This window comes from Dermacentor silvarum, chromosome 4 (genome assembly GCF_013339745.2).
Source record: "Dermacentor silvarum isolate Dsil-2018 chromosome 4, BIME_Dsil_1.4, whole genome shotgun sequence".
In the NCBI taxonomy this organism is placed as follows: Eukaryota; Metazoa; Arthropoda; class Arachnida; order Ixodida; family Ixodidae; genus Dermacentor; species Dermacentor silvarum.
Genome location: NC_051157.2, coordinates 233045056 through 233072562, shown reverse-complemented (window position 1 = coordinate 233072562; position 27507 = coordinate 233045056). Strand labels below are relative to the sequence as shown.

General features: G+C 49.3%; 1 protein-coding gene across 1 annotated transcript in view; it reads left to right on the top strand.

Moving 5' to 3' along the window:
• Positions 1-20901, top strand: part of LOC119449318 (sorting nexin-25-like) — a 55334-nt gene extending 34433 nt beyond the window's left edge. Inside the window, exons 10-12 of the mRNA XM_049666724.1 lie at positions 16488-16583; positions 18892-19038; positions 20815-20901. Coding sequence (XP_049522681.1) covers positions 16488-16583; positions 18892-19038; positions 20815-20901 — 330 coding nt within the window. The remainder of the gene's footprint in view (positions 1-16487; positions 16584-18891; positions 19039-20814) is intronic.
• The last annotated feature ends 6606 nt before the right edge of the window (positions 20902-27507 follow it).

Sequence of the window (27507 nt, the reverse complement as noted above, 5' to 3'; positions counted from 1 at the left end):
GCCGCTCGAAAGCTTACGATTCTAGGTCTGTTGTTTCGAAGGACGGTATTCTCCCCGACCCTGCCAAACTTACAGCCGTTTCAGCGTTTCTCAAACCAAGTACCATTAAAGATCTCCGCAGCTTTATCGGCCTATGTTCTTATTTCCGACGCTTTATTCGCAATTTCGCAATGATCAACCCTTTGACCAAGCTCCTCGCTGGCAGTAATAACCTTTCGGCTTGGTCTCCTGCTTGTGACGACGCTTTCAACAATTGCGCCGTCTCCTTACGTCGCCTCCTATACTGCGACACTTCGACCCCTCTGCACCCACTGAGATCCACACGGACGCCAGCGGTGTCGGCTTAGGCGCTATTCTTGCTCAACGGAAAGATGGGTTTGAAGAGTACGTCATTGCCTATGCAAGTCGAACTCTCAAGAAAGCCGAAGGCAACTATTCGGTGACTGAAAAAGAATGTCTTGCCATAATTTGGGCCATAGAGAAATTTCGTCCTTACATGTACGGGCGCCCATTTGACGTAGTGACCGACCACCACGCCCTGTGCTGGTTGTGGTCACTGAAAGATCCAAGTGGTCGGCTCGCTCGATGGGCATTGCGCCTCCAGGAATACGACATCCGCGCCGTGTATCGCTCTGGTCGGAAACATTCGGATGCAGACGCCCTCTCCCGTTCACCCCTGCCTACCGACCTGTCTGCTTCACAAATACCACCTGCGATACCACCGCTCTTGCCATCTCTGACATGCTACCTGAGCAGCGCAAGGACCCTTGGGTGGCTTCCATTCTAGACTTTCAGTCTCGCCGGACTTCTGCTCCCGCTTCTCGGACGTTGCGTCGGCAGGCTGAGCACTTCACCACTCGGGAAGACGTGCTGTACCACCGCAATTACACCCCCGGTGGCCGTAAGTGGCTCCTCGTCATTCCCCGCCACCTGCGCTCCGAAATCTGCTCCACTTTCCACGACGACCCACAATGTGGCCACGCAGGTTTCTTGAACACGTATTCACGTATTAGGCTTCGGTACTACTGGCGTGGCATGTACCGTTATGTTCGACAGTTTGTTCGGTCATGTTCCACGTGTCAGCGACGCAAGACTCCTCCTCAACACGCCGCCGGCCCCTTATTACCTCTACCATGCCCCGCCCGACCATTTGACCGCGTCGGCATCGACATCTACGGTCCCCTTCCCAGTACACCAGACGGTAACCGTTGGATAATCGTTGCCGTCGATCACCTCACACGGTATGCCGAAACTTCACCTCTTCCATCGTCCACAGCAAAAGACGTTGCCACTTTCATTCTTCACAATCTCGTCCATCGTCATGGAGCTCCTCGAGAGTTGCTGAGTGACCGTGGTCGTGTGTTCCTCTCCGACGTCATCGCAGCATTGCTTCGTGAATGCCGTGTCGTTCACCGCACCACCAGTGCCTATCACCCACAGACGAACGGGATTACAGAACGTTTTAAACCGAACCCTGGGCGACATGCTTGCTATGTACGTCTCATCAGATCACTCCAATTGGGACCGAGTGCTACCTTTTGTTACGTACGCTTATAACACCGCCATTCAAAGCACGACTGGATTCTCCCCTTTCTTCTCCTTCACGGACGCGAACCTTCTTGCACCATGGACACTATGCTTTTATACCGACCCGACGCCTCCGAGTCCACGACTGTATCTCAAACAGCTACATACGCTGCAGAATGCCGCCAACTTGCACGTTCATTCACATCACAAGACGAGTGGCGCCAGAAGCAACACCACGATGCCTCCGCTACGACTACGTGCTATGCTCCTGGCTCGCTAGTCTGGCTGCGTGTACCGTCCACTACACCTGGCCTTTCAACGAAGCTGGTCTCCAAGTACCAGGGTCCATATCGTGCACTTCAACAAACATCTCCGGTGAACTATCTCATCGAGCCGTTAGAACCGTCTTCTGACCATCGTCGTCGCGGCCAAGAAATTGTCCACGTGTCCCGACTCAAGCAGTGCTACGATCCCCCTGTGTTTTCTTGCCCCTAGGTTGCCAGGATGGCTCCTTATTCCGCGGGGGGTAATTGTACTGAAGGCGAATGACCGCGCTTCGGTCATTCTGGGATGTCTGGGAAAAGAAGACGACAATGAGTGTGGTTGTTGTTGACGCTCTAGCTCGCGCTCGCCAGAAACCCGACCTGCCTTTCGGATCGCCTTCTGCAACGCCACCTCCAAGCCTGCTTGAAGACCAACACCCCCATTTTAATATGTTTACCTATATTTTATGTTTGTTTACCTATTGGCTCGAATGGCTTTTCTTTCGAATGTCTGAATTTGAAACAAGCTTCGCTCACGGTGAGCCTTAAGGTACATCGTGCGCGAAGTTTGCATTGAAGAGAGCGTACAGCAAGAATTGTTCGTGTACGCTATCTCTGAAGCGAAATAAGCCAACAATAATGCGGCGTTAGGGCCGTCTCTGCTCTTTCTCTTGTTTCCCTTACAGCATCTCACTGTGCTCTGTTCACAATATATTGTTGTCAACGCTAAAAACTTGTCGTGTAAGTACATCAGCATATGGCTGTAAACCACGACTGACCGTGAGCGAAAAGCGCGTAGTGGTAGCGAAGCGGTCACTGCGCCCACGTAAGCATTTCACTTGACTGTGCGAGTAATTTACGTTTTCGTTACTCTTATTCTTGCAAGCATGGCGCTATTGCCCGTGTACCCATGCAAATACCGTTTTTACGTTCTTTCCTTGCGCGGGCTCATTTAGCGCGTTTCTACGCACGCACAGTTATCGAATTACCGTTCCCGAGCTCTAGCACCGGAGCTAGGCCGCGCTGATGAGTTTTGACACGTTAGTTTTTGCATTCTCTTGCTGCCCAAGCACCAAGACAACGCTCAAGGATGGGTAAGCTCCATTCAGCACCGGAATGTTGAAGTTATATACACTTTAGGTGCTTTGCGTGGAAAATGAACGCAAGAAACTACAGCGCGTAGCAGACGACCCTCGCTTTCCGAACGCTCCGCGAGCGTGAAATGCCCACGCGTCCAAAGCAGCAGCGGCGCGGCGCGGCAGTTCCCAGAAAAAGGCCCTCGCCGTAGCCGGCGCTTTGGACACCCCTATATTCCAGGTCACTCTACCTAAGGCGCGTTTATAGGGAATTTTTCTGCTGCCTGATAGCAAGCGCTTTCCTGGATCAGTAGTAAAGTATCCGGCTCCCGCGCAGCAGGCCTGGATTTCCAGGCCCGTTAACCGATAGCCGCTAACGCATTTCCGATAACCGCTAACGCATTTCCAGCGTTAGCGGTTACGCGGTGGCGGCGGCACCATCGCGAACCGAAACGGCTGTTGGGATGAGCCCATAACAGGTTACGCTGTAAAATAAAACTGGTGTTCTCCATGGAGGTGTGCTCAGCTGCACACTGTTTATCGTGAAGATGAACACATTTCGTGTTTCATTACCACCAGATATTTTTTATTTCATCTACGTAGACGACATACAATGTTTCAAATCCTGCAACCTTCCAGTGTGTGAGAGACAAGTACAACAGGGGTTGAACAAAGTGGCCAAGTGGGCAGACAAAAACGCATTCAAAGTGAACCCCCACAAAAGTTCTTGTGTGCTTTTCACAGGAAACAAATAGCTCATTGCAGATCCCAGTATCTAAGTGTATGCGCAACAAATATCCGTGAACAAAGAGCACAAGGTCCTAGGTATTATACTTGACTATTATACTTAACTCTAAGCCTACTGTCATTCGACATATAAAATATCTCAAGGTGAAATGCCCAAAAACAATGAACTTACTCAACATTTTATCTCACACAGCCTGGGGCAGCGACAGGAAGTGTTTAATGAATACTCACAAGAGCTTCATTCGGTCACCATTGGACCCTGGTGCCATGGTATATCACTCTGTCACCCCGAGCGCGCTAAGTATGCTAGATCCCGTCCACCATTTAGGTATCCGCCTGGCCACTGGTGCAATCAGAACAAGCCCTGTGGAAAGTTTATACGTAGAATCAAATGAGTAGTCACTCCATCTGCAGAGAACATACATTAGCTTCACCTATTTTCTAAAAGTGCATTCTAATCAGGAACATCCTTTTTCTATAACCGTTAATGATTTGACGTGTGCAGCGCTTTTTTGTAATCAATGCGCTCTATGAGGCGGCCTTTCTCACTGCGTGTGAGAGAACTTAGCAAAGAGATGGGTGCCCCACTTCTCGAACATCGCCTAATACTTCCATCTAATCTGTCACCGCTTTGAGAGTGGCAGGTGATAGAATGTGATCTATCCTTTGTAAAGCTCACAAAGCACGCTCCCGAGCTCGAAATAACAATGCATTTCCGCGAACTTCAATCGTAGTACTCGTGCTCAGAATTCTACACCGACGCGTCAAAGACACGTGGTGACGTTAGTCAAAGACAACGTGGTGGCGTTACGTGGCTGTTAGCCTCTCTTTTTCTAAATCTAGCGTACTGAACCACCTAATAAATATCTTCACTGCAGAAGCCTAAGCAGTACTGTCTATGGTGAAATAAATAAAAAATTAAAACTAGAGAAAGCAATAAATATTCACGGACCTTTAAGTCTTGTAAAAGAGTTAACATCTTTACAAAAGCATAAAACCCTTGTTTTTATTGAGCTTTACTCACTCTTGTGGAACACCTATTTATCTCATAGACATGTAGTAATATGTTGGGTTCCTGGCCATAGAGCAATCGAGGGTAATGTGCTGGCTGACGAAATCGCCAAATAAATAGCATCCCAGGTATAAATCTTTCCGCTGCTGGCCCTGCTACAGATCTGAAGTCTTTCCTAAGAAACAAACTGCGAAGCCACTGTAATGCTTGTGAGATGTTGAAATAAGCTTCACGTGACATAGCCAAAATTGGGTTTCTGGCCCGCCACTACGAAACACGAAGAACAGATGTCCTCTTGTGTCGTCATATAGCAGGGCATACATATGGTACTCACTATTTTCTTTTGACTGGTAACGAGCCTGCAACCTGTGGTAGATGTGGCGAGACGCTGACCGTCCTCCGCGTCCTCCTAGAGTGTCAGAAATCCGAAAAAGAGAGGAAGAAACATTTAGCTCAAGCATACCGATATCATGTTCCTCTTCATCGCATTATGTTTCTTGGTGAAGAACGGCTCTTTAATGCCAAAGCAGTCGTCGATTTCTTGAACGATGTTGTCCTACATGTTATAAGTCCAATAAATTCGTAGTGAATCCTCCCTTCAGAGGATACCGCTGTGATAGTAGTTCAGTATAGCACATGCCTCCACGCCCTTGTGGTTCAAGGGCTCTGTTTAGGCAGTCGTGATTCGTGCCAATTATTGCATCTAATATATTTTGTATACGGTATCATTGTTTCGAAATACATTCATGTTCATAGTACGCTTCAGTAGTCATTGCCGTTATCTTATTACATGTAAATATTACGCACTTTACAGCGGCTTTTTTTAGACCCCTTACAGCCACGTCACATCCACCACTCGTAATTCATAGCTCCAATTCGAACACATTAACACTGGCCTGGCGTTTTATTATTTTTTTTTGCTACAGTTGGCCGTTGCGCCACAAAACACTACATTCAATCACTATTTCTTCGTGCACGCCCGTTAAAGTTTATCTGTTTAATTGTGTTCTGAGATTGTTATGCTTGGCAACGAAATTTCTGGTGGAAGTTGGCGGGGTGGGGGCGTATTATGAAAAGAGCACGTGCCGACGAAGAACATGAAGGTGTATTCTTTTCGTTTTGTAACCAAAAGCACTCCTACCGTGTGCCGGCCGCGCTTAGTTGACATCGCTTTCTTGTGCTTCCGAATATCGCCGGCAAGCTGTCTGGCTGACGTCGCACATCGCGCGCTGTATTATCAGAGAATTGCTGTTGCAGCGAGTCGTCTGTTCGTTCCTCAGCTCTCCCGAGACGGTGAGATGCACTTGCCCAGGTAGCGCTCTGACTTGCGAGTGCGATTATTACTTCAACACATCGCGTGCGTCTGGTTGATCGGGGCACATTTGCGGCCACTTTCGCCAGGTCGTTTCATTGAGTACTCCGTGATTACGGCCCTCGCGGTCGAGTTAGTTTACAGATTTCTTATTACGTGTGCCGGAGTGCCAGGTAAACAAGATTTAGCACATTGTACCGCGATACATTTAAGAGCAGTGAAGCTAAAGAACTTGTTTCCTGAGAGCTTCGCTAGTTACCGGTATTGGTGTTCACGCTGGTGTGGCACACGGCATGGCACACGGGGACACCTCCGACTGTTGTCACCTAATAAACCTCATAAATCTATCAGCTGTATGTCTGGCGTTTACCTTAATAGAAAGTCAAGGCTAGACATGCAATGATAACACGTTGCTCGTATGTTACGTGTCGACAATGTTCAGACATTTCTCGCCACCTATTTCGATCGCGAGTAGAGCTGTGCCAGCGATTAGGGCCTGGTACCGTTTATATTGCCGCTATATCGAAGCGTAACGCTTAGTAACGACACGCTAAGAACTTTCCCAGTCACAAAAACGTGTTGAGACCTCTCAGGCAGACGCGAAAACTTGCAACTCGTCGTCAACGCACGTCGTCAGTGCACGTTCCAGCGTGATCCCACATACTAGCATTGCGGCGTAATGCGCCAGACAATAGACGACGCTGTGATCGCAAAAATGGCGGCGCCCTCGATGAAACGGTATATAGACGCTGTTGTTCTCTTTAACGTGACGTAGCATGTGCGAGCGCGCGCTCACCCACGCTACGTCGCACTATATCCAAGCCTTAGCAGTCGCAGTTTCAGAGGCAAGTACTGCGTTTACGTCGATCATTTTAAGACCTCATCTTTCTCCTGCGAACGAAAATGAACTGTCCGTTGATGGGGTCACCATACACGCACTGTTTCGACACTGTAGTCGTCGTTTTCATTATTAGTGAGAAGCATTGCCGCAATTTGAACACAGTACGGCAACCTCGCATCGCATTCAGCCTTCAGCATCATGCACAGCTCGGGTCGGCATTGAAAGCGTTATGTATGTTGCCTAATTTGTCGTCTTATCTCGTTCCTCGCACGACCTCATTCTTGGATGAAATTTCATATCTGTCCTTCTAGCTATTGTCGACTGCGCCTCTGCCGAGCTTACGTTATCAGTGCCGTGCTTTGACCCTGACGACAACCATTCTCCTAAAGTTGTTTCCACCTTTAACATCGACATCGCACCTTTCTCAGCCGCTCTGGTTCCTGTGTCGTGTTCTCTGCCGCGAAATCATCTGTTTTGTTGTTTTGTTTACGACACAGGCCACTTGTGCGCGCCGCCGTCGGAACTACATGCTTCCGTTTGCCGTCGTCGCTTTTTCCGACGGTTCTTGCCCTTTACGTGTGCAAACCCTCCGTTTGCCCATCATTCCTACTCCGCTGCGAGTGCATGTAGAGCTCCGAATATTTCGATTGCCTTCTCCCAGCTATTATTACAGCTGGCCTGTGTGGAGAACAATTTGCGACGCGCCACCAATGCCCCTGCGAAAGCCCGGACGTTTCTAATACGGAGAGCCGCCCGCAAATGTTGAAATCAGCCCAGGAAGACGCAACGGCGAAAATACGTTACCCTTTGTGCGCACATTCTCATCTCCTTCCCACTCGGCCCGCGCGACATTTGAAAGCAATATATAGTCAGTTAATTGCAGCCGTTTAAGTGATTAAGCATTCGCAGTAAGATACAGCCGTTTCATTCCAAGAAATCAGGCCAAATATTTTTCAACACAGCGCCACCGCGTACATTTAAATGCGTCATGCCAACCGCCTATCGACACTAACGCGGCGATGGTGCTGCCACCTGTAGCTTGACCTAGCGACGAATAGCGACGCTACAGCGGAGTTTGCAGCACGGGCACCTGGCCACTGACAGAAGAGAAGCTATTTAAAGAGAATGTCCGCGGGCTATGGCCCCGCATTCTTTCGACTGCTCTTTTAAAGGGACACTAAAGAGAAACAGGAAGTTCAGCTGGAATAAAAGAGGCACCTTCAGGAATGCATGCAGTTTTTGTTGGGTGCAAACAAACGAGTAATTACCAGAGAAATTCGTAAATAAAGACCAAATATCGCTTCCTCAAATTCTCTCATCCCAGATTCGGCGCCGAGGCAGTGTCGTCACGGATTTCATTGGTCTCAGCGAATCAGAGGGCGCCATGATACGTCACCGCTTGCGTAAACGGCCGAGGTGCTCGCGCCATCATAGGCGGCTTGGCCGCTGCGTTTGTGTTCGCAGCGACTTTTGCTTGTTGTTCTGTGGGCGCGATGGATACCGTTGCTGACTTTGAAGCTTGCAAGGAAGAGGTCACCAGGGAAGCAGGACTGCATTTGAGCGACTTCAGTGAAACGGAGCACGAAATTATCCTGCGTGCTCGCGCGGTAGGTGTTTCGGCGTACGATAACGGCGAGCAGCCGGCCGCGCCGACGTAAAGCGAGGCGGCCTGTCCGCCCGTCGACGATGTTCCCCACCAGAACAAACGTAGAAAGTTGCGCGCGTACTCGGTATGCTTTTTTCGTGTTTTTTTATTGCGATAGCAATTATATGGACACTTCAACCGGATTTCTGCCGTCGGCGTCGTCGTCGTCGTCGCCGTGACGTTCCGTATAGATAAAATCTTCGCCGCGCGCCGTATGCCCCAGCGGAAGCCTGGGGGGACGCGCGCTATCACGGAGAGCGAACGCACTCAATCTCCCACGCGCAAGCAAGGAAGCGGAAAGCCAGCGCCGGAGGGAGCAGGGGGGGGGGGGGGCACTCTTCTGCCAACAACCGCGCTCGTCCGCACAGTCTCTTATCTCTCCCACGCGCAAGCCACGAAGCGGGAAGCCAGCGCCGGAGGGAGCATGTGGGGGGGGGGGGGGGGGGGGGGGCGCACTTCTACGCTTCCAACAACCGCGCTCGTCGTTCGTTAGACCGCACCGTCTCTTATCTCCACACGGCTCTGACCTTTATACCGCTCAGTTTCCGTTGATAGACCGCACGTACCTTCGCCCGCGCAGCGAAGGTACGTGGCGCTGCCAGCGTTTTGACAGTCGTTGTCTGCAGTCATTCAGTGTGATCTATTCATGTTGTTTGTGCGTGCTCACACCACGCTTGTTCATTCAGTTAGTAATAGTCGGGCCACATTTTCCAACGCACGCTACACATGCAATGCAGATCGGCAGTGCAGCACTACAGGTGTGTCCCTTCGCACGCGCTGCCCACGGGCAGCGCTTCTCATCAACACCACCATTTCACACGCGCCTTCTCGTGGTCATCGAGTCTCTCTTCATGTCGGTCTACTTACGCCGCAGCACACCTGCTTACTTAATCAGCTCATGTTTACTACAATTCATATTGCTACCAAGGCCGCTCACCTTACTTCGTATGACATTGCTGTGTTGCTATCGCATTCATTGCTTCGCCCTTAGGGCGAAACTGTGACATTTTTTAATGACATTCCGCACTCACCGAGCCGCCAGTTTGCTGCAGCAGGGGCATCAGTAGGGGATTTGATGAAGGCGACATTGATGGGACAGCTGCTCGAGAAAGGACTGGCCTCTGGGGCACACCAAGATACTTTCCGAGAGCAGGATTATATTCATAATCCAAGGGCGAGAAATGCAGAGAGCACACCATCGGTTTCTCTGGCTCTTTTGCCGTTTGATCGTCGGCAGAGCACTGAGCCATTGCGAACGCCGGGGCTCATCGCACGGCACCACATGAAAGGACACAGTCGGGTCAACACTGCCGCTGCCACTGAGCAAGCACCTTGCGCCGTTTATACAGCCCTCAACACTACACACACGAGGCATTTTCTGGCTGTTTCCCGTAAAGTCAACGTTTTCCGAGCCACGCCACACGCAACCAAACACTGCAACACTGTAGAGCGGAACAGGCGCGCGCGATGATGCATGGAGCAAAAACGAAACTACGAAACTATCACAACCGCATGTAGCGCCACGCCATTTTTTCTTATTACTTATTTCATTTTGCGCTAAACTTGGTATGTCCCTGCTTGAAACGGCTTAAAAAGTTGGCAAAGCTGTTTATGTACGTTTAAGGTCTATTTCATTTTGCGTTTTATTAACAGCGATAAATCTGCGTTTGTGATCTCCGACCTCACGACCGTGTAGTGCGGGAAATTCGAAGGGGCGTCAGCACCTATCCTTCAGTTTTTCGCTATTTTCTCGCTTATTATACCTCTGTTCTCAGTAAGAATGGCATGTCTGTGATCGTGAAAGGATAATCTACCATTAAAGCTGAACTTTTGGTTTCTCTTTAGTGTCCCTTTAAGGCAGGTATGTGGCTCCGAGGATCATAGTGTGTCCATTAGAGCAGCCGTGGTCGTTAGCGCGTGCTGCAGTAATAGTTACCTGTTGTGTGCCATTATGTCAGTGGGCACGGTGAGTGCCCCGGAATATGATTTCATCAGTTTGCAAGTGGTTGTGGAATGCGCACGCAACACAATGGCAACGATCGCACGATGACGATGGATTGACGGCAACGGTGTCAAGTGAGCATGATGACGATCGGAAGGCGACACTTGAATGACGGCGATACAAAGACCACGACGACAATGAGGACGACACAATGACGATGTTGCTATGAAAACTGCGAAGTGACGACGTGATGGCACTCTCGTAGTTTGTTTACAAACTACGAGAGTGCGCCAGTTTGTACCGGCGCTCTGCTTGTACCGAGCGCCGCATGTTCCCGCGTTTACTGTCATCAAGCTTTCGACTGTATGTCGGATGTACTTTCGTGGTCTATATAAGCAGCAAAGCACGAACCGTGACCACAGCGACGCTCTCGAGAAAAAAAAAATACCGCAGCTTGCACTAGTGGTGCAAGGCTGGAGCAAACAGCGGAGCTTGTGATCGACCAAACAACAGCCAGGGTCACTAACCCGACGACGCTGGATACTGAAACGCATACTTTCGCGTTCTCTTTCTCCAAACTCAGGATCTTCGACTCCACGACGCCTCTTCTCGGCTGCTGCTTTCGCACGCTATTCTCGATCGGGTCGCCGCCGATGCGCAGATGCTCGCTTGGCAGCACAACGCGCTTCAAGACGCGGCCTGGCGAAGCGTTGACATGTCTAGGCGAAGCGAGGCACATGTGGTTGCTAGGCGACGCAAAGTGACGTCATGGCTTCACGGAGCAGGTGCGCGGTCGTAGCAGCTTGGCGCGGCAGTGTGGAGCGGCGGCGAAGCGAGGAGCAGCTGTGCCCAGTGGTTGCTAGGCAACACACGGTGATGCATCGCCAGGCGCTGTTTTTCTTCTTCGCTGTACAGGGCAACCTCCGGCTTAAACAGTCCCGCTATTAAAAGCGTATTGTAGTTCGCTATCCCAGCCATTGATACCTTATCACCGTGCCGGTGCACCAGCATGGCGGTTACGACTAAGGTCAGTGCAAGGCATCTATTTCCATACCCGCTTTTAGTAGTCTGCCGTCTTCGCCGAGCGACCGTACACTTGCCCACCGGGCAACGCGGACGTCCTTAGCGCAGCGTGATTCGTCATGGCGCACCACTACCCTGACTGACGAGGAGGGTGTGAGCATTGCTGGAATGGCGAACTCCTCTCCACTCTTTTCTCGCGAGGGGGCGCTCTAGCCGCGGCTCGTGCGATGCAGCTGACATTGGACGCAATGGTACCTACCTAATTTTACATATTGTAAGCACTATTAACGTACTTCGTCCTTTTCATTTGTACATAGCCATCATCACCTTCCCTTTCCTTGTACTTCTTCGCGCATGAGCTGGGGCGTTTCCTTTTTGGAATAAAAAGCGCTTCCTTCAACGCTATATTGGCCCATACACCGTTGTGCAGCAAACATCTGCAGTGAACTATCTCGTGCGCCCAGTATACTCCGTCACTGACCGGCGCCGCCGGAATGCCGAAATTGTTCACGTCTCGCGGATGAAGCCCTTCACTCCCCGTTTAGATAATCTCTAATCTGCGGCCAGGCTGGCCGCTTCCATGACGGGGGGAAGTTAGTGCAAGCACTATTAACGTACTTCGTCCTTTTCATTTGTACATAGCCATCATCACCTTCCCTGTTCTTCTACTTCTTCGCGCATGAGCTGGGGCGTTTCCTTTTTGGAATAAAAGCGCTTGACAGCTCGGTCGGTCTCGGTCTTATAATATTTAATTTTTATTTATTTATCATTTATATTATGGTACCAACCTAATTCTATATAGGGTGCTCCTGACTGCTTTATTGGACGTTTCAGACGATTCGGTGAATTATTTGCTTCTTTCTTGTTTTCTTCCCACCTGCTGAGGGGCTAGAAGCAGTCTGTCTTAATTTCTTTTCGCAGGAGGACGCGCTGATACTAATCGCTAGCGTGAAGGAACCGTTGAACCGGTTCGCCCTGACATTAAGCCTCAGAATGGACATCTACCGCAACACTGCGCTTTCAGCTGTTCGCCAGACTGGCCCTCGTCAACCGTTAGACAACGTACGCAGCGATGGCCACTCTTTAAGGAAATTCGAGACGGTGAGTCGAACAAAAAAGATAATGGCCAGTGCTGATCACAACGCACAGGTATTTCCCAAGCTGCGACATCAAGTCGAATGACCCATGTAAATTACTTCATGCTGATGTAACCTCCAAGAAGTTGTTCATGCATGGCTCCAGTATGCTAGAAAGAAGGAAGCTCGGTGTTTGTTTTGTGTGTGTTACTATTTAGTTACAGTGTGTGCATTTGTAAAAAAGCTCTCATTGATAGGAGTTTTTGCAGCGAAGCTGTATACCTCTACCAGCCAAAGAAATGTTCTTGTCGGCGTAAGCGAAAAACGCCAAGCTAAAAATTGAATACAAACAGCATATCTCCTTTGGGACCCGCCGTGGTTACATAGTGGCTGTGGTGTTGGGCTGCCAAGCACGAGGTCGCGCGATCGAATCCCTGCCACGGCGGCCACATTTCGATGGGGGCGAAATGCGAAAACACCCGTGTACATAGATTTATGTGCACGTTAAAGAACCCCAGGTGGTCGAAATTATCTGGAGTCCCCCACTACGGCGTACCTTATTATCAGATCGTGTATTTGGCTCGTAAAACCCCATAAATTAATTATAATGTCTTCTTTGAAATCAGGTATACAGCTCAGCGCTGGTTTTCAAAAGAAGAACCATAAAAGAAGCATCAAAATCACATTATGGATGGTATGAACGAGAAAAAAGGGAACCGAGGGGCCCGATTTTTATTAATCATAAGAACCCAACAAAGAATGACACCAAGGACAACATAGGGGAAATTACTTGTACATACTAATTGAATTAAATAAATGATAAATTATTGGAAATGAGAACGGATAAAAAACAACTGTCCGCAGGTGGGTAACGAACTCACGTCTTCGCATTACGCGTGCGATGCTCTCACCATTTAACTACCGCGGAGCCGTTTTCCCATCCACTTTCTGGGGTACTCATGCTTTTACAACTACAACTAACCCTGGGAGTGTTAGCCAGCGCCACCACTCACAAACCATAGGGCGGATTACATCCTTTCTGCCGCACGCGTCACGAGCACGTGATCGTTTTGGGTGAGGACAACTGGTCAATAAACCCACATATGCTGCCTGAAGGCATCAATGTTGCCGGATTCTAGCCCTCGTTATGAATATGGAGAAGACAAAGATAATGTTCAATAGCCTGGCAAGGGAACAAGAATTCAAAATCGCCAGTCAGCCTCTAGAATCTCTAAAGGAGTACGCTTATCTAGGTCAACTACTCACAGGGAACCCTGATCATGAGAAAGAAATTTACAGAAGAATAAAATTGGGTTGGACTGCATACGGCAGGCATTGCCAAATCCTGACTGGGAGCTTACCACTGTGGTTGAAAAGAAAAGTGTACAATCAGTGCATTCAACCGGAGCTAACATAGGGGGCAGAAACTTGGAGGTTAACAAAGAAGCTCGGGAACAAGTTAAGGACCGCACAAAGAGCAACGGAACGAAAAATCTTAGGAGTAACATTAAGAGACAGGAATAGAGCGATGTGGATCAGAGAACAAACGGGGATAGCAGATTTATAGATAACATTAAGCGGAAGAAATGGAGCTGGGCACGCCATGTAATGCGTAGGATGGATAACCGGTGGACCATTAGGGTTACAGAATGGATACCAAGGGAAGGGAAGCGCAGTCGAGGACGGCAGAAACCCAGGTGGGATGATGAATTTAGGAAATTCGCAGGCGCAAGTTGGAACACGCTAGCGCAAGACAGGGGTAGTTGGTGATCGCAGGGAGAGGCCTTCATCCTGCAGTGGACATAAATATAGGCTGATGATGATGACGATTATACTTAGGTATACACTCAGCGATATAAGCCAGGTATAAGTTATAAGCCGACAAGTCAAAGCAATTTTCGAGCCGAACGGCTAGCTCTTCCACAGTCTCCGACGCCCGAACGGCTAGCTCCTTCTCAGTCTCCAGCGCTAGCTTCGCGCGCTTGGCATTCCGGACCGTCTCCATTGAAGCGGCAATTCACCGGGCGAAAGACGCGTGTCAAGGCCGTTTCACATGGTGCGATTTCCGTCGCACTGGAAGTGCGATTTCCGTCGCATGCGACGAAAATCGCAGTCGCAGGGCCGATTCTGCCATTTTCGGCTGCGACCAACCGGTCGGTCGCAACGTCGACTAATATTCACAAAGATTCTACTCAGGCAAGCTTGCACCGAGTCATATTCACCAAAAATCTACTTAGTCAAGCTTGCTCGGACTCACATACACCAAAATCCTACGTAGCCTTCCATGAATTTACGAACTTGCGGCTGAAAGTTCTCCATGATTCGCAGGCCCGGGTCGTTTTGTCGATTCTTCTGGTTGCACACACGCTTTTGCTCGGTTTCACCGGCTCGCAACTCTGGATCTTCTGCAAATCGCTGACGTTTCGCCGCCGCTTCACCGGCGCGATATTCGGGCTTGGCCCAAAGTCTTCTGATCCCCTCTCGAGCAGCGGCATGACGATTTTCGTGCCGCGCTTCCTCCTCATCGGGAGTAACGCACTTCTTCCGTCGCCTCATCTTCACGGCGATGCGCTCGGCACGGCGATGCAGGGCATTCTGTCGCGCGGCGACGCGAACCCATTATGAGGATCGGCGCAGTGACGTCATAGCTCCGCCTCCGCAGCTCTGGCGAGGTTATGCGAGAGTTCGGCGTGATTACAGCATGGCTCGGCAAAGCTGGGGTGAGGCGGCGCGCGCGATGGCGTCACGGCTTAGCTCCGCCTCCGGAGCTGTTGCGAAGCTCGGCGCAGCTGGGCACCGCGTTGCTAGGCGACATGGTGACGTCATCCCTCGTCGAGGTTTTCCTGCGCACACTCCCAAATGGGCCTAAGCAGCTTTGCTGTTAAAATTCAGCCCTTCCACTACTGTGAAGATTGAACCCAGCGATGCTGCGACTCTGATGGGTCTGCTGTAGAGAATATTGCTATAGTAAATTTATATATTATCGTTGTTCATTGTGTTGAGCGTCTTCGTCATGTTCACGCCCTGTTTTCGCCCGGCGCGATATCCAAGTAGTGCGTTTGCTGCGCCAAGTCCTCCCCATCATCACAGACTAAGGTATGAGCCACAGCTTTCGTAGTCAGGGCACACTGCACGGCAGCGTCAGGCTCCTGTGAAATCTCTCATACTCCTGCTCTCGGCGGCTCATAGCCACATATTCAACGCGAGTATGAGCCAGACGTGATTTCTTCCTTACCTTCCTTCTTTATCTCTTTCTTTATTTCTTTCCTTCCTTCCTTCTTGCTTTCTTTCTTGTCCCTGGCTCATACCCGCATATGTCTGACTGATACCCGCATATGCGCCACATGTGATTTTCTTATGGTTAATCGTGACGTAACTGACGAGCATTGATGTTATTGATGTCATGACCAATCCGTCAGGTTAGTCATTCCTTTTCACACCTGTTCTAATGCACAACTGGCGGGAAATCGCCACACACGGGGAGCCAAACCACCACGCACATGGAGCCGAGATTGTTGTACATGCCGGTCGGTCTGCGGTTGCGATCAGCGCGTAGGCATCCAACGGTATCCAATGGCACGAGCGCTAACCGAGGGGCGCCAACCAGCCAGCTGCGGAATAAGACGACGACGCTCTAGCCAGTGCTGATAATGGTACTTTTTAACAGCGGAGCTGTTTAAGCCGACGGCCAGTCAGTAACGCGTGTACGAAAACATCGCTGAACGATGTCGTCACCGCGCGTTGCCATGCAACCATCTCGCGAAGTGGCGTGTGCTTCGCCTCCTCTACGTGCCGTGCACATGTTGCCTTCACATGGGACGTTAAGGAGAGGGATGGAGAGCATGCGTGCGGCACGCGCTATGCTCGGGAGAGAGAAAGAGTAACGAGAGAAAAAAAATTGTAGCAGCACCAACGAGGCAACGCGCAGAGCTGCTGCCGACGCTGTCCTCGTTTCCCCGCGTTCACGCTGAAGGCGCGCGGTAACCGTGACTGCAGCCGGCGCCTCTGGCGGCGGCTTTGCAGGTTTCGACCAGCCACGGCCTGGCAAATGGTGAGGCGCAGCTTGGCCGTGACGTCACCATGGAGATAAAGCTGGATCTGATCCATGGCATCAATCAAGTAATAGAGAAATCTTCGGAGTGCAATCAACCCCTCTATATGGCTTTCATAGATTATGATAGGCATTTGATTCAGTAGAGACACCAGAGACACCAGCAGTCATAGAAGCATTGCGTAATCAATGAGTACAGGAGGCATACGTGAATATCTGGTCAAATATCTAAAAAGATTGCACATTTGTCTTCGTTCTCCACAAGAAAAGTACAAAGATACCTATCAAGAAAGGGGTCATGAAAAGAGACAAAACCTCTCCAATGCTATTCACTGTGTGCGCAGAAGTATTCAAGCTCTTAGACTGGGAAGGCTTAGGAGTGAGAATCAATTGTGAATATCTCAGCAACCTCGGGTTTGCAGATGACATTGTCCTATTCAGCAACAATGGGGACGAATTACAGCAACTGATTGAGGACCTTAACCGAGAAAGTGTAAAAGTGTGGTTGAAGATTAATATGTAGAAGGCAAACATAATGTTCAATAGCCTGGACAGGGAACAAGAATTCAGGATCGCCAGACAACCTCTTACCTGTTGTTGAAAAAAAAAGTGCACAATCATTGCATTCTGCCGGTGCTAAGTTATGGGCAGAAAATTGGTGGTTAACAAAGAAACTCGAGAACAAGTTCAGGACCGCACAAAGAGCGACGGAACGAAAAATGTTAGGCCTAATCTTACGAGACAGGAAGTTAGCGGTGTGGATCAGAGAGGAAAAGGGGATAGCCGATATTCTAGTTCACATTAAGCGGAAAAAATGGAGCTGGACAGGCCATGTAAAGCGTAGGATGCATAACCGGTCAACCATTAGAGTTACAGAATGGATACCAAGAGAAGGGAAGCGTAGTCGAGGATGGCAGAAAACTAGGTGGGGTGATGAAGTTAGGAAATTTGCAGGCGCAAGTTGGAATCAGCTAGGGCAAGACAGGGGTAATTAGAGATCACAGGGAGAGGCCTTCGTCCTGCAGTGGACATAAATATAGGCTGATGATGATGATTGGATTCGATTCACATTTGATGTGCATTTCGTTTTATTTTCTTTAGTGGACTTTTACATCTAGGTGGGGTTGGAGCTGTCTGCGTTAGCTATTCTAAAAGACAACGTTGTGCAGTGGTCGGAAGGATACGATAGCGTTTGCGCTACGTCGCTCGCTAATGCTAACGCAAGCACCTTACATTATGCTAAATCTTTCTGTTACTGAATAGGGCGATAAACGCAAGCGCTTCCGACCGATTTCTCTTAAGATGTTCAATGGCTCATTATGTTAACGTACCTATGACCGCAGGTGAAATGAGTAAGCTCATGCTTTCAGATGCGTAAACGAAATTCGCCATCAGAATTTGTCTTACGATTGTAACAGCATAATTGCAGATAACACATTGTTGGAGTTCTGACGAGGAAGTGTCGCACTAGGCCAATCGACACGAAATGCTTGGATGTACAACCTGTATCATGATGTCGCTAGACTGTCTGATCAATTGAAGCAACCACCCGAGCAAGGAAGATTGAAAAAAGAAACACACGCGTGAAATGAGTTTTCGATGTTCACAGCACGCTGTCTGTGCCTACTTCACGTTCATAATTTCCTCTTGCACAGCTGCCATGTTGATAACACACAGCGCGAGAGCAAACACGGGGACGAATAGCAGACACGGACAAGCGCTTGTCCGCGTCTGCTATTCGTCCCCGTGTTTGCTATCGCGCTGTGTATTACCGGTATCAATAACACTTGTCCGCGTCTGCTATTCGTCCCTGAGATTGCTCTGGCTATGTATATTACCGGTATCAATAACCAACTAGCCCAGTCAGCCACCTTAATGCCATATTGCGTTCGTGCTAAATGATGTTACAACTTCTCTTGTACACGGCCTTTACCAGGCGCCATAGTTTCTTAGAATAATATGACCTATACGTAGCGCTGATCAGTTAGTGACATCAATGATGCCCAAAAAAATAAAGGAATGTTGCGTCCTTGGAATTTCGTTGCTTCTCGTGGTTCACCGCGCTCCCTCATCATACTAAGAGAATGTCCGGGACCAACGTAGCAATTGTTGATGGCCAATACACTCGTATTTAAGTAGATCCTTTTGACTAAAAATATTCATAAAGGGTGCGCAATAAAATAAGCGGGAGTACAGTTTAAAACCTTCCTAGACAGAAACGGTCGTCACAAGTGCGTTCATCTGTTAAAAAAACGACTAAACCACCCAGCAACTAAAGATGGCAATACAAACAGTGGTATACTTATACCAAAACTGACGGCACGCGTGTTTATTCACAGCCTAAAACTTATCCTAATGCCCTCATTTCTTTCGCAGGAGTGCTGGCGAGGTGTGTACAAACACGATCCAATGGGCGCCCGCTTTAAGTACTTTGCGGACGGCTGCTGCAACTTTGCAAACTACTCTGTCCGTGGATTCGAAGGAGTGACTTCGTTTGAGACGTCCCTTTCAATTGCGGACAAGGTGACGGACTCATTTATAAACACGTGTATACATATATATATATATATATATATATATATATATATATATATATATTCAAATCGCTGGTTTTCATGTGTATATGATCAGTAATAAGTTGGTAGAAGCCGAAGCGGCAGTCACATATATAGTGACACGCCTAGATTTGTTCCCATTTTCGGTGCGCCTTGTTAATTGTCTGACCGCAGCGACAAAGTTGTCTGTAGTAGTCGGTGCCTGTAACGAGTAATGAACGCACTCAGTTGGTACATTGTTAGGCTGGCTTGTCAGTGCGAAGGCGCAAGGTGGTGCGCCTCTGCTGGCCGTTTCAGGGAAGGCGGGGTCTTCTCGGCATTGCGCTTGGCTTGCTTGCCGCTTAGCGTTCTGCGCTCGGTGACGCTCACACTACCTCCCTTTCTTAAGAGGTTAGGGTTCACAGTTACAGGCGTCCTCCTCTCCTGCAAATGCGTCCACTCCTTGTGATGATCAAGTTCGGCAGAAGCTGCAGGTGTCTCGCCGTACGTCTTGTTGGTCCTTCGTCCGTTTGTACTACAAAGGCATGGAAATGTCTAACTGAAGAGAACAGGTAGAATTCGCTCAACTGTCAAAACTCATCAACAACAAGAAAGTAAGGGTCATTCGAAATTATAACTAGTAAAAATTTAGGAAACAGTATACTGTTTCCTAAATTTTTTTCCCTCTCACTGATTTCCCTCTCACTGATTTCCCTCTCACTGATTTCTTATAGTGCGGCCGTATTTTATAAAATACGGCCGCACTAAGAAATCAGTGAGAGGGAAACTTGGCATAGGACAATGCAAAATCAATATGTATGCAGTGAAAGATAAGCAGGGTATGTCATCAGTAATGTCGATCATATAGTAAAAGCCGCAGAACAATTCCATAATGACCTCCGCAGTACCAGAGCAGCCACGCTACCTATCTCAGCAACCTTTGGTTTGCAAATGACATTGACTTGCTCAGCAACACTGCAGATGAATTGCAACAAATGATTGCGGCCCTTCACCGAGAAAGTGAAAGAGTTGGGTTGAACATCAATACGCAGAAGACAAATGTGATGTTATTATTAACAGCCTGGCAAGGAAACAGGGACTCATGATCGCCAGTCACCCTCTAGAGTCTGTCTAGAGTCAACAATGAAGCTCGAGGTCAAGTTGAAGATTACACAAAGGGCGAAAGAAAGAAAAATATTAGGCGTAACGTTAGGAGACAGGTAGATAGCGGTGTGGATCAGAGAGCAAACGGGGGTCAGCCGATATTCTGTTGGGCATTAACAGAGAAAAGATGGACCTGGGCAGGCCATCTAATGCGTACGGTAGATATTCGGTGGGCCATTCCAGTTACAGAACGGTTACCAAGGGAAAAGAAGCGCAGTCGTGAACGGCAGAAAATTAACTGGGGTGATGAGATTAGGAAAGTTGAAGGAGCAACTTGGAATCAGCTAGCGCAAGGCAGGGATGATTGAAGATCGCTCTGCGAGGCCTTCATCCTGCAGTGGACATCAAAATAGGCTCATTATGATAATGACGACTGCATAGGCCCTCGGTTGCGGTTCTGGCTGTCTTACTACGCCATGTGACGTAGCTCCAGTTCAATGTATCTGTACATTCAGCTGAACCAGGCGCGATACGTGGACTATTCCGTGTCTGGTGTCATATGTCCTTTGTGCGCGCACTCTGCGCTCTTGTTTCTGTTGGCTAAAGGCGCTATCATTCCTTTTCGTGGAAATCTTGGTGTGGTTGGTACCGTCCTGTGCAGGCGATGGCCCCAAAACACTCGTGTAGAAAACCCTTTGACGCCTGGTGCAGCCCTATCGGCAAGCAGGGCTTCATCTTCACTGGATGACTTCATCAAACGCTACTTTGCTGCCTGCACATCCCTCTCCGTTATACAGTTATTCTACGCATAGTAGGGGTTTGACGGTCTGTGTGCGGCTCCCCAACAACCTAAAAGTTGTTTGAACTCCGCAGACGTGAAGTGCGAGCTTGTTGTCTGTCTATTGTTCTCGGGAGACCGAATTGCCTTCAATACTCGATTGATATTTTAGTGGTTGTCCTTTTCAGCTCTTCTACATTGCAGAATCCGGAGTAGTCGGAAAGTACGACGTGCTTTTTCGCTTCCAACATGGCGAAATCAATGCCCACTGTATCTCATGGGCTAGCCGGCAGTGGAATTAGAAGCTGGTGATTTGTTCTTGGCCTTCTGTGCTATTGGCAAGTTGGACATCTTTCCGCGTGGTCTTCTGCGTGCTGCTCTGTGATTGGCCTCCATATACACTCTCTTGTCCTTTCTCTGCATCTCATTGTGCCCCAGTGGCCACCACGCGATTTCTCGAGAACTTCTACATTAGGTCAGGCAGGAGCATTCTGCCACTTTTGAAAAGCAGGTTACTGACGAGGTAAACCTCGCTCACCACCTCATAGTAGCGCTTCAGGTCAGGTTCCAGCCGAAGCAAGTCGGCCCTGGGGTGGTCCAGAAGGAGAATACTCTGGAGGATGTTTCATCTGTCTTGGCATTTGCCCTAATTTTGTAAAGCATTTTGTTCGAAGCAGGGATCTGCTCAAATGTTCATTCTGCAAACACGCGCATTGTAGTCTCGAGATTTCTTCCTTCGTCATCGTCAACTGGCTTCCCTGATGGCTTGCGCGAAAAAAGGGTCAGCTGTGTGCAACTTGTTGACTGAAGTGTGGGAGATGGTGTAGTCGCACTGTCGAAGACGCATCCTGAAACCTTGAGTGCGAGGGCTTAAGTCGTCAGTAGCGCTACTAGGGGCTTGTGGTATGTTATCGCCACCTTAACGGCTGCTTAGGAGGCGCGTGGTCGCTCAGTATCGCCATGCCGGCAGTGTTGTGGCACTGAAGAATCCTAGCAGGTTTTGGCTTGAAATTGTTCACAAGCCCACGTGATTTCCGGTACCTCCTTTTCAGTTTGGGCACAACGTTGTTCACTCTAAGAGGAACTGCGATGCATATGGTACTGATATGAGCCTTTCTTGTGACTGCTGTAGTATTGCTACCCGGAGACCGTATGAAGATACGTCCGCGGTTACTGTGTGAAGCAGTCGAGCATCGTAGTGGGTGCGGATTGGCGTCCTGCTTAAATCTTCCTTGATTTTGCCAAATATTTCTTTTCTAAGCCGAACCCCATGCCATTCAGCAACTTCGCGTAACAAGTCTCTGAAAGGCTTTGTAAAGTCGGCTAAGCCTGGGAAAAATTTTGCCAGATGGTGTGCGGAGCCCAATGAGGACCTGACTTGCGCCACATCAGGCAGTGAGTGGGTCAGGTTGTTTGATGGGCCTGACCTTGCCCGGGTTGGGGCTGTCATCTGCTGCAGAAATAACATGCCCATGGAATGCGACTTCGGTGTGACAAAATGGGCACTTGTCACTTCTAAGGGTAACGCCTGTATCTTCCAGCCTCTTTATCAAACGCCGTAAATTGGCATCGCGTTCTTCCATTGTCTTTTCTGAGACAATGATGCCTGGCAGACAACTCATACCGGCTAGCCCTTCCAGCACGCGGAGCATCCCGCGTTCGTAGAACTCTGGTGCCGTGGAGATTCCAAAGGGAAGTGTCAAGAACTGGAGCCTCCCTGCTGGTGTGATAAAAGTTGTGTATGCGCGAGAGTTTTTGGCCAAGTGACCCTGCCAGTAGACTGCTCCTGCATATAGACAATCAAAACTGTTCCATATTCTAGTTTTGCGAGGTACTAGTAGGCTATAGCCATAATCACTCCTTCACTAATGACCTGCTGATAAAGCTGACCACTGTCAATGTAGGTGCGGAGCACATCCTCCTTTTTTCCGAGCGACGACTAGCAGAAAACACCATTCGGTTTCTTGTTTTACCCTCTGGGTGGCACCCATGTGCTCAATCCTCTTACGCTGAAGCGTAAATGGCTAGGCGCACCGAGGGCCCTCGAGGGGTAGTGTGAAGCCGCTGACGAGAGGCGGTGTGAAGCCGCGAAGGAAGCGGAGGAGTAAGGCGCCTTGAGGTGTAAGAGAGAATCGCGCGCCGGTAAAAGTACGAAGGGGAGCGCGGAAATAATGATTGATGATGATTTAATGGCATCCCCTTTGAAACTGACAAATAGTCACCTAGCCTGCTTGATTCAATCAGGTATACTGTGCATGTTCTTTGTCTAGCATTTTTGTATACCTCTCATTAATCTTTCTTTTTTCAACATTTACCTTGTACCGCTAGCTATGATTTTAAAAAGAACAGGTCGCATCAATATTTTCCGCGCTTTTTTTTTTCCAGCACTACTCTAATCGCCTCTTGCTTATCTCTACGGCTGATCTGTTGATGTTTCTTTCCACTTTAAACCCAAGCGCTTCTGGAAGTCGTACGTTACTTCCAGTTCTCGCGGGGTGAATCCCTTCGCGTTCAATTAGGTGGTACTGATGTTTTTCCGGATCTTTAGTGCAGCATACACATGCCTCATTGAGTGCCGAATAATTTTTCCTGCGGTATGTTTTGGTCCATAGGCAACCGCCTCGAGCCTCAACCGGCTCGAACCTTTGGTGTTATCGTACAGATTATCCCTTTTAATTTCTTCTTGTTCTTGTAAATCTCCATGCTCGTTATTCTTTCCGTTCCTTGCATACCATTCACTGCCTCTATTTCTCTCACTTTCGTTCTGATGACTGCTGGTTGTCTATTTACAGTTTCAATTATCCTGTACGTGGTTGCCAACTTCCGTGAACTCTTCCTCCATTCTGTCTCCAGGCTTTTCAGGTACAGATACTTGTGCACTTTAGCCGCCCACTTATTTTCATCCATGTTCCTGAACCTTTCTTCAAAACTAATTTTGCTCTGTGCTTATCTGACTTCAAAAGAGGCCCAACCCGTGTCACCCTGCACTGCCTCATATGTGGTATTACCGCGGGCTCCCAAAGCCAACCGGCCTACTGATCTTTAGTTAACTTCCAACCCCAAAAAGATATCCGACTGTAAGCATAGAATGGCATTTGCGAAGGTTAGCGCTGACACGATTACCTCTTCTCAGATTACACACACCATCTCATACTTAGTGAGGCCCCACAGTGCTCTGTGTCTCATTATTGCTGCATTCCGCTTCCCCTTTATTTTCAGATTATCTTGGTGGTTCCTTGAGTAATTATTTTTCTTCGTTTATGTATACACCGATGTACTTATATTACTTGACTATGGGTATGACGTGCTGTTGAACTGACACCACGTAATTACTCGTCTCTTCATTGAACATCATAATTCCTGATTGCTCTGTGCTAACCTTAAGGCATAGATTTGTCGCTGCGTTGCCACATATAATCGCAAGTATCTGTATATCTTTTGCACTGTCCGCTAGTAGCACTATGTCGTCTGCGTACATAAGTCGAGGGACCTTCTGTTGCACCATTTGTCCATTACGCATGTAGGATAAATCAAATCCTAAATCGCTGTTTTCCAGTCTTCTTTCTATAGCTTTCTTCGGAGTGTGCGGCAAACCAACGCCACCTAGCGAACTGTCTAGGTAGCGTTGAGCGAAGCGGGGAAGGATAATTGAGGCAAAGCTTCCCAGAGGACGAGGGTAGACGAAGCGCACTGGGTTGACCTCTTCTGGCAGTTGCTACGCGTTGTGTGCGCCCTATGGAGGTACCGCGTTCGTCTCGTTATCGAGTTGCCGAGCGCCTGGCGAGAAGGACGGAGCACACAACGCAAGCGGCGGCAGGCCGACCGCGAGTCGACCGACCCTGAAGTCTTCTATTCTGCAGATAGTTTTCAAGATGCGGCGCGTGCTGCTGCGAAAACTACGCAGTTGCTACCGAAGTACAACACCCCCCCCCCTCATCCCTCCCGCGCTGCCTTCCCGCTTTCCTCCCTTGTGCGCGATTGGGCTCACCGTTGCACGCTTTCACTCGCATATACAGCATGCGGCGTGGGAACGATGTTATCGCCCTTGGACTTTATTTTATTCCTGCACCTTTATTAGTTTTCCTAATGTTGCCGAGCCGCTGGGAAAGTCCGTACATCCGGAAGGAAATCAGACAGCGTTTCCAGGAATAATGCGACGTTTTATTGTCGTCTCGGAAATATATAGAAAAGGGGGGGAGGAGGAGGTGGGAAAGAAGAAAAGGTGGCACACGGCGCAAGGGCAGCTGCCGCATGCCGATTCGGCTGACGTAAGTGATAACATTCCTTTCCCCTTAATAACCGTAGCGCTCTACCGGCTTCTTCGTACGAGTGGAACTCCGCAGTTGGGGCGGGGCTTCTGAGCCGTCCGACGTGGTACTGGAATCCAGCGCCCTCTCCTCTGTGGGCATCGGGTCTTCCTGGGGTTCGGCGGATGGGGTCCCGGATGTGTCGGCAGAACGCTTGCGCACTTGATCTGTGTGTCTGCGAACCACACCTTCATCCGTCTGAACAGTCACCAACCGGGCACCTGTGGTAGACTTGACTTTACCAGGTGTCCACTTGTCCCCGACTCCGTAGTTGCGGACGTAGATGCTGTCGCCTGGGGCGAAACTCCAGGTAGTGTCGTCGGTGGGTTTCCGCCGATGTTCTGTCTGGTTCCTGGGTGGAAAACACATGTCTAGTCTCGTCCGCAGCTTGTACCCCAAAAGCAATTCTGATGGAGACAACCCCGAAGGCTGTGGCGCGTTCCGGTACTTGCACAAAATTCTAGCCAGGGCAATCCCGAGATCCACTCCAGTCATTTTCTTTAAACCGTCCTTCATAGTTCTGACGGCGCGCTCTGCCAATCCATTGCTCTGTGGATGATAAGGCGGCGTGCGAATGTGCGTGATACCGTTTCGCACCATAAAACGGTCAAACTCTGACGCGGTAAATGGCGTGCCGTTATCCGAGACCACGGTATGAGGCAGTCCGAATCTGCTAAACAACGCCCTAAGAGCGTCCACGGTGTTCTTAGCAGTGGCCTGGCGCATCGGTATAGCTTCTATCCACTTGCTGTGCGAGTCCACAATAATCAGAAGCATGGTGTTATTACCGGGCCCCGCGAAGTCTATGTGCAGTCGCGACCATTTCTCGTTCGTACTGGGCCAGCTTACAGGCTCCTGTGTCGGTGGCATGGGTAAAGCTTGTACACAGCTGCGACATTCATCCCCGACACGCTGAATGGCTTTGTCAAGACCGGGCCACCAGAAACTAGACCTTGCCACGGTCTTCATGGTTGAAACTGCCTGGTGGGCCTCGTGTAACAGTTTTAACAACCTCCCACGAGCATCTTTGGGGATTACTACCCGATGGCCCCAGAACAGTAACCCTCCTTCCACGGACAATTCATGTCGCCGTTTGTACTATTCGGACAGTGCCACGTTTCCTACAGGCCGTGGTGATGGCCAACCCCCGATAACATACCGGCAAACACTTAATAACATCTCGTCTGCAGCTGTCAGTGCTTTCAACTCCTGGCGTGATACCGCGGGATGGTCCCATCCGTCGATGGCGAGCACCATGTCATCGCATTCTTCAACTGCTGGTTCCGGCGCCTGCAACATTTGTGGCAAACGGCTCAGTGCATCGGAGTTGAGCATCAGTTTGCCGGGTTTAAACATCAATTTATACTTGTAAGCTCCCAGCAACAGAGCCCACCTTTGAATTCTTGCAGCGGCCATAGCCGGGGTCTGGTGATCTGCCCCCATAAGGCCTCGCAAGGGGTGGTGATCAGTGACCAGCGTGAATTCACGTCCCAGGAGGTAATCCCGGAACCGAGTAACTCCGTATACTAGCGCTAATGCCTCGCGTTCGATCTGGGAGTATTTCCTTTCGGCTACGGTCAATGTCCGAGATCTAAATCCAATCGGTCTGTTCTCGCCATCTATGCGATGAAAAAGCACCGCACCGACGCCATGCGGCGAAGCATCACATTCCAAGAGTAGCTCCCGTTTTGGGTCAAAATGTGTTAAGACCGGCGCAGCGCACAGCACATTCCTGGCCTCTTCGAAAGCTCGCTCTTCTTTCTTGCCCCAAACCCATTTTGCTCCTTTCTCTAAAAGCCGATATAACGGCGCGAGCAACGTAGACAGATTCGGCAAGAACTTGTTGTAAAATGTTATCATGCCAAGAATTGACCGCAATTCGGTGACGTTTCGTGGGGCCGGAGCTAGCCTTATAGCGTCAACATTTTTTTTCTAGCGGATGCAATCCCTCTGCGTCGATGCGGTGACCAACATAGGTTACTGATGACTCAGAAAATCTACATTTGTCGGCACGAAGCTTGTTGCCATGCTCCTTGAAACGATGAAGTACCGCTTCAACATTAGCATTCTGATCCCCGGCGGTGTCTGCTATTAGCACATCATCTAGATACGCTTGGGTACCTGGCAGACCCTTTAGCACCTCCTAGATCTTGCGTTGAAATATAGCGGGTGCCGACGCTATGCCAAAGGGTAAGCGATTGTAGCAGAATAGTCCCTTGTGGGTGTTAATGACCGCCAGCTGTTTGGAGTCGTCGTGAAGTGGGATTTG